This window comes from Ceratotherium simum, chromosome 7 (assembly GCF_057802395.1).
Source record: "Ceratotherium simum simum isolate JZ-2026a chromosome 7, ASM5780239v1, whole genome shotgun sequence".
NCBI classification, from domain to species: domain Eukaryota; kingdom Metazoa; phylum Chordata; class Mammalia; order Perissodactyla; family Rhinocerotidae; genus Ceratotherium; species Ceratotherium simum.
This window is the reverse complement of record NC_141906.1, coordinates 72,894,573-72,911,126: the sequence shown is the minus strand read 5'-3', so window position 1 is coordinate 72,911,126 and position 16,554 is coordinate 72,894,573. Positions and strand designations below refer to the sequence as shown.

General features: G+C 41.1%; 1 protein-coding gene across 2 annotated transcripts in view; it reads right to left on the bottom strand.

Moving 5' to 3' along the window:
• Positions 1-15,488, bottom strand: part of JHY (junctional cadherin complex regulator) — a 57,428-nt gene extending 41,940 nt beyond the window's left edge. For both annotated transcript variants that reach the window (XM_087433831.1, XM_087433832.1), the window contains exons 1-2: positions 15,395-15,488; positions 12,564-12,992 (exon numbers count right to left, since the gene is read on the bottom strand). In XM_087433831.1, coding sequence (XP_087289957.1) covers positions 12,564-12,904 — 341 coding nt within the window. In that variant the 5' untranslated portion in view covers positions 12,905-12,992; positions 15,395-15,488. The remainder of the gene's footprint in view (positions 1-12,563; positions 12,993-15,394) is intronic.
• Positions 15,489-16,554: the final 1,066 nt, after the last annotated feature.

Sequence of the window (16,554 nt, the reverse complement as noted above, 5' to 3'; positions counted from 1 at the left end):
AGTCCTTAATCAAAATAAATTTATTATAATCAGTCGATCATCTTAGTATTTGAAGTCAATGTCAATCTTTCTCCTATAATTTTGCTTTTACTTTCTATAGGTTAAAGATATATTCCAGGCTCAAATTAGGCCTATACACTACACATTAGGGCAAGAAGGTCTTAATTATCCAAATTCATTGAAATATGGAATAAAAATGGGAGACAATTAATTTCTAAATGCCAGAAAACAACTAAAAAACAAATGTCCATAATGCTAAACCAATGAATCACTGTGGTTCAAGGAATGCTGTTACTTATGCACACGATAGGTATTTCAGCTAGTGAAAATAAAACTGACTTCACACTTTAGCTGATGATATACACATGTGGTTATTTATCTAGGAAAGGAAATACAAGTTGTCGCCTAGACAACATTGACCTCAGTCTGCTCCTTTTGGGGGAAAGCAAGATTTATCCTGACTAAATACCTACATAGGTTCATCCTCCTTTTCAGTGGTTTTACTTGTCACTTCATTTTGTCTTTGTAGATTATGTCAAATGTACCACAGAAAGATCCCCAACGTTTAGAATCAGATAGTGGCTCACTGAAAAGCTCTTAGTTCATACTTGCTTGGCTGTCAGGTCTGTCCACACAAAACTCAGCAGACGGGTCAGCGTGCACTTTAAGCTGTAGGACAGCCCTACAGGAGTAAAAGGTTAGGTATACGGTGGTGCCTGAGGGAAGCGAACTAGTCCATAATCAGTGCATATGACCCCAAACAAAGTCTTCCCTTTTCCCTGTGACAATCTCAATTTGTAAAGCACCTCCTAGTCTTAACCAAAAAAGAAGAAAAAAAATGCTGGTAATATGGCATATTTAATGGCCCCTTTGATCTTCAAAAGCTAAATGGGAGAGATTTTCCTTCCTTGAGTACAGTAGATGCAACCCTCTAATCAAAAAGGAAATGTAAATCACTTGGGCTTTTTATGCTATTTGATATTCCCGTTTACAGAGGACGTAATTTTGTGCTGGGTAAACAAACTAATGGTGCCCCTAATGCTAATTTTCTCTTCTTAATGTGGACCTAGATTTCTTTGATTTGAGGTAAAGCAAAAACTGGAGCAAAAAGCCAAGACTCCTGTGTCTTGCTAAATTGTCATTGTGAATTTTTGACTTCACATATTAAGATGGAAACTTCTGGGAATAGCCTGCTCCTCCTTTTCCACCTGGGGGGAGAGAAATGATATTCTTCTCCAGCAAAGTGCCTGCATGGAGATGGTCCCCATTTGTCAGGAAATCGGACATCAAGCTGTGCTTGTCACCACTCCCTAAACACCACAGGGTGACCTGCCTTGGGGGCTTCAAGGAGAGGTTCTCCCGTCTGATGTCCCCGCCTGTGAACTGACGGTATTTTTTGGCCCTGCCTTTCACTCGGCTCTCAGGGTCACTGGGCATGTACTAGGGACAGGGAGTAGTCCAGCAGGGCACAATCTAGACGTGGGACTGGACAGACCTGGGCTCAAGCTCTGGGTCTGTTGCACCTATCTGTGCGTCCGCCGGCACATCATGTCATCTCTGAGCCAGCTTCTCTCATCTGTACTAGGGATGAATGATATCTGTTCTGTTTATTTCTCAGGCTCACGGAAGGATCAGAGTGAGAATATATTTTAATTAATGTTCTGTATCTGTGCTTCTTTACTTTTCACTCTGGTGATCATATCTCCTCACCCAGTTAAGGTCCTGGGCAGCAGGGACTGAGGGTTATCCTTCTTTCCCTAACCTCTGCCCTGTGCTGTGGACAGAACAGTCAATTAGTGTTCTTGAATCAACAACTGAGCTTCTAAAAATACTCTAGCCAACACAAATATAGCATTAGATATATATTGTATAAAACCAATAGTAGTAAGTTAGAATCTAAACATGCAGAAAAGCCTCTTTCATTGGATGATTTCAGGGCTTATCATGTACTGAGTTGAACATCAAGTTCAACTGGGGTTGTTTATGTGGGGAAGAAAAGATTAAAGTAAATCTTCAGTAAGTAAAGATTTTTGTTTTTAATGAAGACAGGTGCTGTTTCCCCATATCCATGATATATTGAAAGGAAAAAGTGAATTTAACTCTCCTTGTTCATTCGCTCACTGGATTTAACAGAACTGAACTTTCCTCATTCATTTGCTCACTCACCGATTCTACAGAGATTTACTAAGCACTTAGTAAGCGACGGGGGGACAGTGGTGGACTCACAGCCTAGTAGGGGAAACAGACAAGGAAACCAGCAATTTACAACGGAGTGATGAGGAGCATGGGGCCATCAGGACTCAGAAGGGACATCCAATCCTGTCTTGGGAGGCTGGGGAAAGCTTCCGGAAGGGAGCGATGGCTTACCTGGGACCTAAGGCTAAGAAGGGCAGGAAGTGTATGCCAGGGTGAGGGAACAGCAAGTAAAAAGGAATGGAAGGGAGAGAGAACATGGTGCTTTCAAAGAACCAATTCTGTGTGGATAAGATGGAGTGTGGAGGAGGGAAGGGTGAGGAGCAGAGCTCAGGGTTAAGCAGAGGTGAGATCTTGAGGGGCCTTGTAAACTCTCTGAAGGAGTTTGGCACAGCTACATTAACTTGAGAGCTTGGATTTAATTTAGCAAAAAAATTTAATTAGAGAATAAAAGTTTTATTTAGAAAGACATAGATACTTTTGGAAAGCCAATGTGATGAGTTTTTGGAAAAGATTGTCTACAGAGGCTATACGGTCTTTTTTGGAAAGTTCTAGAAGAGGTAGTCTTCTTATTGGCACTGTTTAAAGCAGGGGTCAGCAACCTTTCAAGGTCACGTCACACTGGGGTGACTGCTCTGCTCCTCAGTCGGGTAGGATGTGGAGGGCTGACTTTGGGAAGACAGCACTTATTACTGCCTGCTGACTGGGGCATGCTTACAGTGAAGCTCCGGTTTCTTCCTTAGAACAACTCTATGAGGGAGGGTCTATTATTATTCCCATGAAGAAACTGAGGCTTATCATGCTTATGTAACTTTCCCAAGGTCACAGAGCTAACAAGTGGTGGAGCCAAGATACAGACCCTGGCAGTCTGCCTGGGATCTGGCTGCTATCCACTGAGTTGCCCTGTAACATGCAGCTATTCCCGTAGGTGGTAGTGAAGCAAGTGCTGTTGCAGGGTCGGCCTTATGTGAGTTAGTGAATTGGTCAGTCTGTCAGTTGGCCAGTCAACAAACATGTACTGAGCAGCTCCCCAGGTACTAGGCACTGAAGACAGAGTGGTGAGCAAAACAGAAGCAGGCTGATGGATCTTACCTGCTAGTGAGGAAGACAAGCTTTATGTACCAACTGCCAAAATCAAGTAATGAATTAGATGATGCATAAAGAAATACACAATGTTATAGGTATTTAAAATAGGACAACAGGGCCGGCTCCGTGGCTTAGCGGTTAAGTGAGAGCGCTCCGCTGCTGGCGGCCCGGGTTTGGATCCCGGGCTTGCACCGACGCGCCGCTTCTCCGGCCATGCTGAGGCCGCGTCCCACATACAGCAACTAGAAGGATGTGCAGCTATGAAATGCAACTATCTACTGGGGCTTTGGGGGGAAAAAAATAAATAAATAAAAATCTTTAAAAAAAAATAAAATAAAATAGGACAACATAACCTTGTTTACCACTGAAAATATGTTAACTTCTTATTTCTAGATTCAATTGTTAGATGATATCTCAAAGTCCATTCCAACTCTATTGTTCTGTGATTGAATGATGAGCTCACAAAAGAATCAGTAACTGAGGAATGCCCATGATTTTTTAAAAATAGGAGTCTTCAGTGATTGAAAGAAATGGATTCCCTGACTTCCATCTCTGTAAGGAAACTGGCACTCAGTTGACTCAGGCTGGTCATCATATCAACCAGCACCACAGGATGGAGGCGTAACACCTACAGCCATCGTCTAGACCGTCCTCAGTCATGGGGACTCGCTGTGGGGCTTGACTTCCCTGATATGCAGACAATGATATGGAGTATTCTGGTGCTGAGAAATGATACAGCAGAGCGTCTAAGGACAAGGGTCCTAGAATCAGACCGCCTGTACTCATTCCTGGTGCCACAGTTACTGTGTGAGTGTGGGCAAGGTAACTTCTCTTTGCCTCAGCTTCCTCGTCAATAAAATAGGGATAATAACAGTACCCACCTCACAGTGCTGTTGAGAAGATTAAGTGAATTAATATATATAAATACTTAGAACTATGTCCTTGACACAGAGTAAGGATCCAGTAAGGGTGAGCTGTGAAAGCATATGTCAATGGGTCCGTCTCAGGTCTTTGCCTGCTGTGTGTTGCATTCAGTCACTGTGACATAACGCTCCTGTGCATTGTGCTTCCTGCTGATGGATCTCGAGGGATTCTTCTCTCCCCAGGACGTAAGTTATTTCCAGGGCACAAGGTTGTCTTGTGATGCATTAAGTGGCACCTTAGTGGCCTGAAAGAATTAACACTTCTCTTTAAAAATCCAATTTTTTTCCATGACTGAAGCAGTGTGGAGAATCTGTTTGAACAGTAACTTAGGAAATGGGATTAAGAAATGTCCGAGTTCCCACACGATGAAATTTTAAGAACTGCTGAAAGATGATGAGGAAGATAAAACTGAGAGAATTAAATTACGTTAGCCCTTCATAAAGAGCTGTAACTTCTAGCCTCAACAAATTTCTATTCTTAAATGCCCATGGAAGCAATATCTCACACCACAGGAAAGACTGATATTTTAAGTGGAACCTAGAAAATATAGAGGATTTTGGGACAAATCAGAAAAAATGAATTGCTTTGGCTGAGAAAAATGTTTTTGAACCAATCATTTGAAGAGAAACTCTAAAAATGTATAAACACAAAATTAGAACCTGAAATTGTGGCTAAGAGCTTTAATTACACTGCATCATTTACACCTGCAATGATTACCTTAAAATATTCCCTTTCTTCCCTTTCTAGATGGAAACCATATGTTGAAACAAATGGGAGGTTATGTTTTGCAAAATCATGAGCAAGGCAAGCTGTAATACTTCACGGAAACAAACCTAATGGTTGAAATAGGACATGATACTAAAGAACCCCATTGTACTGAGCTTGTGTTCCGAGACGCTCAATTGTGCAGTGTGGTCCAGGTCAACACACTGGAACAAAATGAGTGTGAAGTGCTCCTTCGTCAGTAATCATCTGCACACAAAACACACACCTCTCTTCCTCCCCATTTGATAGAAAGGTTACACAGACAATGAGTACACAACTCTTTTGTTACCGTTCAGACAACAGATGCCAGGTCTCCTCTCAGATGCCTAGGTAAGAAATGGATGGGGAGAGGAAGGGGAGGGTGGTCTCATATGCATGCATAGGCCATGATATTTGCTGCCTTTAATGGACCATATTTGAGTAGTTACTGTGACAACTTCAAACAAAATAAAATCAAATCTCCATTTAATGAACAGCCTCATATTCAGTACAGTATTCAATCAAAAAATTACTAAAATTAGAGCATGTTTCTAGTACAATTAACATCCTTTGCACTCATAATAAAATATTCAATAACGGGCCATTTTGCTTGTTGAAGTGGTGAATAAAAGCATTGCTATTAATCATTTAGCTGTTATTTATTTGCCACTTTATTTTAAGTAGGCAGTTAAATTGAAACTGCACATGTTATTATTGATTTAGGTTTAATTTAATCCTTTTAAACAGAACAATTATTCCCAATTTATATGCCATTAAATCTTTTATGCATATGAACAGCAAATTCAATTTTTGTTTAAGTGTAAAGTTTTTAATGCTTCTTTATGGAACTATAAAACTGACATCGTTTCCAAGGATTTCTGAATTCTATGCCCTTCTTAATCTTTTTATTAATGGCTTTTACGTAAATAAAATGAAATAAATCCAAAGGATTAAAAATCACTTTTGCAAGTATGAAATAAAATGGTTCCACGAATATACTGAAGTGCTTTGGGGAGGTTATTTACAACCCAGAAAATTTCATGTAAAGCAGGCATTTATTCTGCTAAAAAAAATTAAACATTTTAATAGAAAAAAGGTGGTGGTTTAATGAACTGAAAGCCAAAGACTGTCTGCAGAAACACACTAAAGTGCAGGGGCTGGATTGTTATCTAGTGAATTTTATTTACAGCAATTGTATAATTGGGATAATTCCAAGCAAAGTCCCTTTTTCTTTGACAACAGATTTATGGCTGCAAAATAACCAGATATTTGCCTCAAGTTCTCATTAGTACCAGTCTTGATTCAAGGACAATCTGTGAGTCAAATGAAAACAAATTATCTAAGGAGGGCATGTTAGTAATTGCAATGTAAAATTCTAGCACCTCACTTCTATTAAGATTATCTTACATGTAACAAACGCTGCATCTTCACAAGGGAAATGCTGTATGACACAGTACTTAGAAACATAATTCCTCTCATTCAGTGAGAGTTTACGATGCTCATGCAGACATTTTCCATGGAGGGCCTGGATGTTCTTTTCATTGACCAGAAACAAAGGCTAAGAGGCGGAGACCCAGATTTATAAAATTTCCAGGTGCTTACACTTTCTTTAGACGGAGTTTCTTGTATTTTAAATGCCAGATGTAACAGCATTGGAATTGCAAGGTAGCTGTGACGTCATGGGAGAAGCAGTGGACAGGTCTCAACACGTGGGTCCTAGTCCAGATTTTGCCACTGACCAGCTGTGTGAAGTTGGGCGAGCCTCTTCGCTACTCTGGACCCCAGGTTCCTCCTCTGTAGAATAAGAGGAATAGGCTGACCTTTAAGAGCCCTAACAGCTCTAGGAATCCATTATTTTATCCACTGGATTGGGCCTATCATGCAAAACTCAGCAATGTATGTAAGTGTTGGGAAAACCATTTATTTTAAATTGAATACATTTAAAAATTATAGTAATCAAAGCTTTCTATATTTTCAAACTTGTCAGGGAGTGGAAATGAAAGCAGTAAAGGTCATGAATTAATCTATCCCTTTAGTATCTTGGTTACAATCCTCTTAATCCTCTTGATAAAGTCAGAGGATTGTAGGTGATATAAATTTAAATGACACTTTGTGAGGTTTCAAAGTCACTATTTATTTACTTATTTTAACACAGTAATGCATCCCAGTTTTGAAATAAGAAGCTAGAAAGGAACTAGTGGTTGTCTCCGAGGGTGATAAACCCCAGGAGTCACTGTGGCTTTAGCATTTCTGGTGGGGACTCGGCCTTTAATAGACACAATTCATGCCCACGCACACTCCTTACTTCCTTCTCTGACTGCTCATCTGTTACGATGGCATCATGCCTGCTCTGAGGAGTGCACCAGGGTTTAACCACAGCAGAGTCTGTGAGCAAATGAATGAACATGAAACAGAAATGACTAATACCTACGACAAAAAGTCACTTCTTTGATATAACTATTCCTATGTGACCAGAAATAAGTAACTAGAATGTGAGTAGCTATCCCCCAAATACTGTGTAAAACCCCTGGAATAAGGTCTGTAGTGTAATGTATTTGAAGAGGTTGGCCAACCAATACCTTTAAATTGAAAATCCATCTAATAAAGACAATAGAAATCAACATGGATGAATGTTGCTAGAAACTAACAGCAATGAAAGTTGATTCCTGGAAACTCTCAGAATGTTCTTAATAATACTAGAATATTAGAACTAGCCTCGAGTGTTGTCTTTACTCTCCCAAACAGTGCAAAAAAAAATCTCTACACCACCTGTGAGAAAAAATAATCTATCCTTAGCTTAAATATTTCCAATGTGTTCTACAAAACAGTCTGGGAAATTTGGCGGGAAATGAAGATGCTGAGTTTTGGTCTTGACTAAGTCTCTCTTCACCCGATATCTGTTTTGGATATCCAATACTGCTATTTAAGTCCTAGAAATCATCTTTCAATACTTCCCCTAATTCTTACATTATTAATCAGAAACAGTATATATGAAAGCATTTGAGAGAGAAAATTATATACTACCACAACACAATACAAATGCAGATTATTATTAGAGTCCCTTTCTTACTTTCAGAGAAGTATGAATATTAAATTTAATAATTCCTCATTGTGCCTATCTCCCACGCAGTAATTTCTGGCATAAGGTGGCTTATTAGTCAGAATATGGGATCTTTTGTGGAGGCTATGGTTCCCAGGTGATGAGAGGTAGACATCTACAGACCTTGATGAAGGAAAACATTCTATTTCTTAGGAGAGGTGCTGAAGAATATAGGCTACCACGACCCTGCTGCCCAAAGTAAAACACAGTTAATGTTTATTTATTCCAAAGATACAACATCCTTTAAAATTTTTTATTATTTTACATGCAAAATTTATAATTTTACCTGCATATTTACTCTGGCTTCAGTTTAGTCCATATTAAAATTGTTATATCTTAAATTTTTGCTAGATAGTACAAGTGAATCAGATCAGTCCTTGATCACCTATCTAAATACTTATAATTACAGGCTCAGACTTTGGAACTAGGAGACAGTTCATTCTGTTCAATTTCTGGCTCTGTCACTTTGTAACTACATACACCTACACAACCCTCAGCACCTGGGTTCCTTATCTGCCAAATGGGGATAACAATGCCTATCTAAGAGGCTCTTCTAAGGATAAATGAGATAGTATATATCAAGCAAATCGTGCTACAAATGGTAGCTAATGATATTGAAGTATTCTTGTAAACAAGACCTTATTAAACACATATACTCGGTACTGTACTGCTGCCCTCTGATTTTTTTTTTTTTTTAACATATAAGGTTTCAGAGGGCCCCAGGACTGAAGAGGTTATTTCTAATGCTCTATTACATTGATCTCTTTCTTCATCAGTGCCGAGTGTCATAAGGCTAGTTCTGGAGTGGGGTTTAAGGATTATCACATGAAGATCCTCTCTCCACTCTTGACTCATTCACTGCAGTCAATGCTGCTCCAATTTCCACTAAGTAAAAGGTTTTCTCTAATCCATATACATTGAACTATGGCTTGACTTTGGTGAGATACAAGGGAGTAATTGCTTTGAGGAGGTTCTGGTAACATCAAAACACAAGAGTAGGGCTCAAGTGACTTGTCAGGCAGCTTTTAAAATCGTTGCTTATAAAAGCAAGAAGAAAGAGATTTTCCTTGGTTTTAAGGCAAGGCTTTGACTAATTTTTTCTGAACTACAATTCCCAGAATGCCATCCACCTTACAGATATGAAAGCCTACTTGAATTTCATAGAGTCTGAGATCAATTTGTCTATTTCACGGTTCATAAACTACTCAGATCCAAGCAACACTACCCCGAGGAAAGGTTTCCAAGACCGAAGTGAGGCAGAGAAAGGGGCCAATTACTAAACGCTCACCTGAATAATATTTTTGAGGCATTATTTGGCTAAATGATTCAGTTCTGTTTTTCTTTGTATGTTCCATGTATGAAGCACTACACAGCCAAACAATTACTAGGACTAAAACCCACTCTAACCCGAAGATTACAGTCTACCAATAAAGATTTCCAAAGCAAGTGAGTCTAAGGAAAACAGCATTATTTAAGGATCTCTGAATCAGAAGACCAAGAACCTAGCTATAATTTTGATTTTTGTAAGATTCTTTATTTTGAAATATATTGAGTGGTATTTACCCTGTCCTTGGGTAAAGAGCAGGGTTAAAGTCAGGTCTCTGAGCACCGACTCAAAGAGGAAAAACTCAACATTGGGGAAACGAGGTCACTTAATGGATCCTTGCTTTGGCTTCTTCATCTTAAAAGTACAGACAAGAATACCTATCCATTGCAAAAGATCTTTCCTTTCCGATGCCCCCAGTTCTGTAAATAAAACTACTAACACTTATTACCTAGGAGACTATGACTCTCTTAGATTAGAGCTATGATAAAAACATGGTTTACAGCAGAGTCAGACTGCCTGGGTTCCTGCTCCTCCACTCACTAGACCTAATAAATGGGTCTAATATAACCTCTTTAAGCCTCATTTGCAGCCTTTAATGTGGGATCATGCTAGTGTCCCCCTGCCAGGGCTGCCGTAGGATTAAATGAGAATACATGTCAAGTGAGTAGCACAGTGGTGGGCTCATGATAAGCATTCTATAAATGCTAGCTATTGTCATTACAACCTTACAGTCATCTTTGGCTTCTCTTGTTCCTTCAGTCACCATATCTAATCTGTCAACAAGCCCTGTCAATTCTTTCTTTCTCTCTCTCTCTCCATCTATCTATATCCACTAATTGTAAATTACCTGTGAAGAAAAAGAATAAAAGATTGCTAGGAAGGATATCCACCCACATAAGCGTACCTATTACTTCTCTCTAAAGAGGAAGACGGGGGTAGGGTTTGAGAAGGGGAACAAGGAAACTTTGTAACATTTTACGTCTTTAAATAATATATCTGAAAAACAAACGTGGCAATAAAGGTTATATGGTATTTTTCTCTGTACTTTTCTGTAGGTTAGAATTTTTTCATAATTAAAAAAAACCAACATCAGTAACAAAACAACAAACATCCTCTCATAGCACTATGATGTTAGATAAATTACTTCATCTCTGTTAGCCTCACTTTCTTTATCTGTAAAATGGGAATAGGATTACTTTCTTGCAGGATTACAGAGAAGAATTAAGTGAAATTACAGATAGGCCTTTAAAAATAGATACTGTTATTGTCGTCGTCGTCGTCGTTGTAACTGGTACCATCCGGTAGTCTCTTTGTCCATTGTGCGTTTACCCCCTAATTCAAAATGCGCCAGCTTGCAGAATAATCTTCCTTAAACACTGCTTCCTCTCACTGCCCTCCCCAGGAATCCTGTTCTCTCCTCCTGGCGCAGCCAACCCAGCCCAGGCAGGGGTGGCAGGCTGGCGGAGGCTTCCTGGGCCTCTTCCCGCCCCCAGCACCATGGCTGCACTTCGGTCACAGCACTTAGCCCTTGTATGGACTTTGAGATCCCTAAGAAACAAATGAGCTTGATTCCACTCCATATTCCCAGGGAAAGAAAAGGAGGGAAAGGAGAAACAGATAAAAAGACTCAGGACTGGGCTCTAATTCTGGCTCCCACCCGAGCCCTCGCTGTGATTCTGTTCCTGGGTGGAGTCCTCTGAGTTCTGTGTTCAATGTCCTATCTGTGGTGTGGGCCGGCTGTACTCCACGACGGCCCCTATAATCAGGCCCTACTCAGTCTACTTTCCCTACACTCAGAACAAATCCTCTGCCATCAAGCGGGGCTCCTTAATGTGCCACGTGTCACTCTAATTCTGTTTTTTTTTTTTCCAAATCTCCCCTTGTCTCCAAAACCCTGCCTGCCCAAGTTGCAGGCCTTCCAATAAATTTCCTCAATATATTTTACCTCTAATTAAAAAAAAAATCTAACACACATAACGTGTCAAGAGCCAGTCACTGTTCTAAGCACTTTATACATATATATTAATTTATTTTAGTTGCGTGATAACTCTGTGAGGTAACTATTATTATTATCCCATTTTTACTGATGAAGAGACTGAGGCACAGAGAGATCATGTGGACTTAGCGAAGGTCACACAGCTAGTAAGTGAGAGAATTTGAACCCAGATGGTCTGCTTCAGACTCTAAGAACTTCACCACACTAAAACCCCTTTCTAATCAATAGCTTTTAACTCTTTCTATACTCTATCATATCATTTATATTTTCATTAAAACTGACTAATATTGCACTAATTTATATTCTCTTATATTTTTCAGTAGCTCATAGCATAAAGTTAATATCCCATAAATACTGGTTATTAGAATTAAATCTTTATGTGATTAGATAAGCCCCGGGAGGTAGATCTCTACTAGCTCAGGTAGGATTCGCCCCCAGAATGCACTTGACTGACGTTCATAGCAATCCTGTGAGACAGGCAGGCCAGATCATTTGACAGATGAGAAAAAGTGAGCTGCAAAAGACTGACGTGACTTATTCAACTTATACACTAAACAGCAGAGCCTGGACCAAATCAGGATCAGCTGACTCCAAGTCAGGGCAGTTTTCTACACCAGGCTTTCTGGGGTTTCTCCAAGGTAAGGTCATAGCAATATGGACAGGAAATAAGGAACATAAGAAATGCATATGCCCTTATTAATACCTATCCTAGTCTTTTGCATTTTTTTTTGTTGTTGTTGTTAAAAAGCAAATGAATGTGGGGCTGGCCCCATGGCATAGTGGTTCAGTTCGGCACGCTCCGCTTCGGCAGCCCAGGTTTGCGGGTTCGGATCCTGGACGCGGACCTATACCACTTGTCAGCCATGCTGTGGCAGCGTCCCACATACAAAATAGAGGAGGAATGACACAGACGTTAGCTCAGGGCTAATCTTCCTCAAGCAAAAAAAGAGGAAGATTGGCAACGGGTGTCAGCTCAGGGCAAATCTTCCTCCGGAAAAAAAAAAAAAAAAGAAATGAATGTAACAAACAGCCCTGGCTCCAGGCTGTCCTGAGCTGCTGGGAGACCTGTCTCACATACATTACCAGGTGCTCATTACGAGAGCCCGCCATTACTCTCACTTGGGAGAGTACCAGTAATTATTTAACAGTACATTTCAGAACCCACTGTTGTCTCACACAAGCTGATTTCTTACCTGTCATCGGCGCTGCTGTCCTGGGTCTGGAGGATTTCCTTGTTGGCCACCTGGGCTGCTTCTCTGCTTGCTTCCTCTTCTGTCTCGCTCAGGCTCTCCTGCAGAGGGCTCTCCTCCTCTAAGCTGTCAGCATCCATACCGTTGCCCTGGATTCGGTCTTCAAGTTCCGACTGGGACTTAATCTCTTGAGGGAAGCTTTCTGAATCAGATTCCAAGGAGTCTTTTGAAATCAGATGTAAGTCTTCTTTCTTAAAAGGTGGCTCTGTGGACTGGACCTTTAAGTTGGTATGATGGACAGGAGGTTGAATAGAGAGCTTGGGAATTAATTTACTATGACTCATCTTGAAAACGTATAAAAATTAACAGGATACTCTTGTTGACACGAGCAGTTGGCTGAATATTTAAAGTTGTAGTTCACAAAAGCATTACCTAAAAAAATTATATTTATGTTAGTCTGTGACTACTGAAATCTCTTTAACTCCAATGTTAATAAAAAATTTTAAAGAGTAAGAGAACCTTGTTACATTATCTGCAGGCTTTTGTATGCACCCTTTTGTGTGTGTGTGAGAAAGGTCTATTGGAAAAACTATTGTGCTTTTTTCTCTACAGAAACACATCTGATGTAGAGCTCATAAACAGCCTGAGTAATCCAATGCAGCTTTATTGAGGAAATCAAATGGCTGGATTCCTTTTTCTGGCTTCCAAGGGCCTGTTACAGACAAGCCTGGACAAAGCCAAATGGTTAATTATGGACAGTACTTTGATGGCCTGATTTCAAATACCCAGGGCACCAATATAAATATGCCATGTTCAATAATATTCATAAATAGAATAAAACAGGTTCGGGGTCTACCTTTTGGAAAGTAAAGGAGGGAGAGAGGGGAAGAGTGTGGTTTCCCCAGTTGGAACTGTAAAGAGGGAAGCTGTTTTGTTCCTGGACCTATATTGGCTGGCTTCATCATTTGGAAGACTTTCTGATATCCAGGTTGCGACTAGGTAGGAACATGTAAGTTAGGTAGACATTACATGGAGATCAACCTCAGCTCAGTATAAAAAACCCATGATAATGATTAAAACTGTTAAACAAAAGATTTGGTGGCCTTGTGCATTCTGCCACTGAGCAATTCATAGCAAAAGCTGGATGTCCACCTACCTGAAAGGGATGCTGTCCTGGGGAACGTGGGGTGGGTGGGAGGTTGGCCTGAATAACAGCTAGGGTCCTTTCTAACTCACTTAAGAATATGGTTTCAAGTGAGCCCTCCCTGTCTCAAAGGGCTGTTATAAAGACCCAGGAGATGGTTTATGGAAAGAGTGCTTTGAGTTCACACAGGATGGAAAGGAAATGATGTTTTTGGATTGTGCTTCCTTTCATCTCTACCTAGCATTTCTATTTGTTCCATCTTCTATCTCATTGCCTTTATGCCATTTTTTTCTGTACGTCAGATAATAGAAACTTTTACCATCAGAGATTACTGTAAAATTTGTTTTAATGGCTTGCTCTTGTTCTTTTGGCAAATCATAACTTTAATTTAAATGACACGACCTTATTCCTATCCCTAGCATTTCTTATAATGTTGACCTTGTTGCTAACGTTTCTAAGGAACAACATCAACTCCTTGGAGGAAAGCACCTTAACAAACAAAACAGACTAAAGGTAACATTCACATTTAAATACATATGAAGTGGTTTTCTTTCTAATTCAAAGTTCCCCCTGTTGGTAGACTAAATATTATTGTCTGTACAGACTAGTTTGCTGTATTAAGTCTCTTATTTTAAAAATATATATTTCATTCTACCATATTATTTTAATAAACAGATTAACTTACTTTTTAGGATATTTCTAGAAAGCAGCAAATCCATCAAGTACTAATACATTTTAACTGAAATAATTTGTATAAACACTAGCTTTACCATAAGAGTTCAAGTCACTGTAATTGGGATCTTAAAGAAAAAGCTTAAAATAATCATTATATTTCAGTTTGGAATGGCTCCTTCATGAAATAATTCAGTCTCTTCAATTTCTCTTCTTTTCTTAAATGAGACAGAGTAGGGTTTCTTGGAGTTAATAATAAAAAAAAAAAACCCCAATGTCCATAGAAGAAGATAATTTTGTTGTTAACAGATTAATGAAGTTTGGGAGAGTATGAAGAGAGCAAAGCCAAATACCACAAAAGCTGGGTCTTCTGTGGAGGCCTGATCCTATAAAGACTGGGATTAAAGAAGGAAAAGCTGGTAGCTTGAATAAATTAGAAAGTGGGGGCTTTAAATGTAGTGAATGTGGCTCTCTAGTGGCACAACAATTGTTCACTGACATTCCTGACCAAGAGAGGCTGACAAATCTAAGTAAACTGGACAGACGGGGATCTATCCGATGGTATCTACGCACTGAGAAACGGCCAGGTCCCTAGGGTCTAGTCCTCTAGTACTGGGAGAAACGAATTGCGCTCGCCGAGATGAATGGCAGAGAAAAAGCGGCCTGTTTTGGAACAGGCCAGAAGCTGCCCGTAGGGGCCTTCGGTTTGTGTCCCCTTTTGCCTTTTCTCTGATGGACAGGACTGGGCAGCAAGGGACGTTTTAAGGCCCAGGAAGTGAAGGGTCCGGTGGGTCTGGTGCCCTGGACTGGTCTTAATCAGCTGAGGTCAAGGCTGCTCTGGGAGTTTGGGCGCCAAGGCCTTTCCAGATCCCGGCCACGGTCCGCCCTCCCCGCCCCCGTCCCAAATGCTGTCCGGCGCGGGCCCCTCTGAGTTCTCCCTGGTCCTGATCCACGAACCTCTGCAGGTTTCCTGCTGTCCCCACCCCCAGGCCCAGCCCCCCGCACGCACGCCGCCCACCTCGTTGAAAGTAACCGCCTGTCACCTGCCCGGCACTCCTCGGCGGCCGCGACCCGGCGGCCCCGCATCCTCCGCGCCCCGCCCGCGTCGCCGCAGCCGCGGCTCCCGCAGGGCCGCCTCCGGCCCCGCCCGCGTCGCCCAGCGCTGCCCTGGAGACGAGGCCAACAGAGCCCGCCCCGCGCCACTCGGCCGGGCGCGCAGCACCGGGAGGGCGGGGCGGGGCGGGTCGCGGCCGCGCCCTGGTCACGCCCCCTCCCCTGGTGGAGAAGGTGGGAGCAGTTGTGATGACCCCGGGGCTCTGCGGGAGGCTGCTGTGGACTACTCTGACTTTACCAAGTTGGAAAGCAAGGAGAGGTAGGCCACCGAGTGGGAGGCAGTTATTTGTAACCAGTACTGCTAGGAGACATGAAGAACCCCTACCAGTGAAGAAGGCAACGAATCCAGTTGAAGAATGGGTCAATGGCTTGAAGAGGAATGTCACAAAAGAAATCCAAATGGCCAATAAATATTTGTTGTTGATTGGAAAGGTGCTTAATTCACTAATAATCGGAAGAGGACAAATTAAAACCACAGTGGATATCACTCCATACTCACCAGATGAGCATAAAGGAAAATATCTGAGGGTGCCCAGGGCTGGGGAGGATGCAGGGCGAAGAACCCTCATGTACTGCAGTGGGAGGGTAAAGTGCAACCACACTGAAAAATGGTTGGACCTTAGTTGGGATGTGTATACCCTATGAATCAGCAATTTCACTTTTACGTGTTTACCCCCCAAAAGTGTGTGCTTATGTGCACCCAACTGGAAATAACTGAAATGTCCATCAACAATAGAATAGTTAATTAAATTGTGATAGTCCATGTACTCTCACACTATACAATAGCGATAATGAATGAAATACAGCTAAATACAACAACACAAGGCATCTTAAAAATATAATATTGAGTGAAAAAAAAAACCCAAAATGCGTATTGTATGATTTTGTATATAAAAATTAAATACAGGCAAAATTAAACTGAATTATGTTTATGGATGAATACTTAGTGGAGAAAACTATGAAAAAAAGCAAAATAGTGATTTGCATCAAGTTAGGATGGCGGTCAGCTCTGGCAGGCAGGTGAGGGTTGGGGGTCAGTGCTTTTGAGCTCGTGTTTCCTGACTT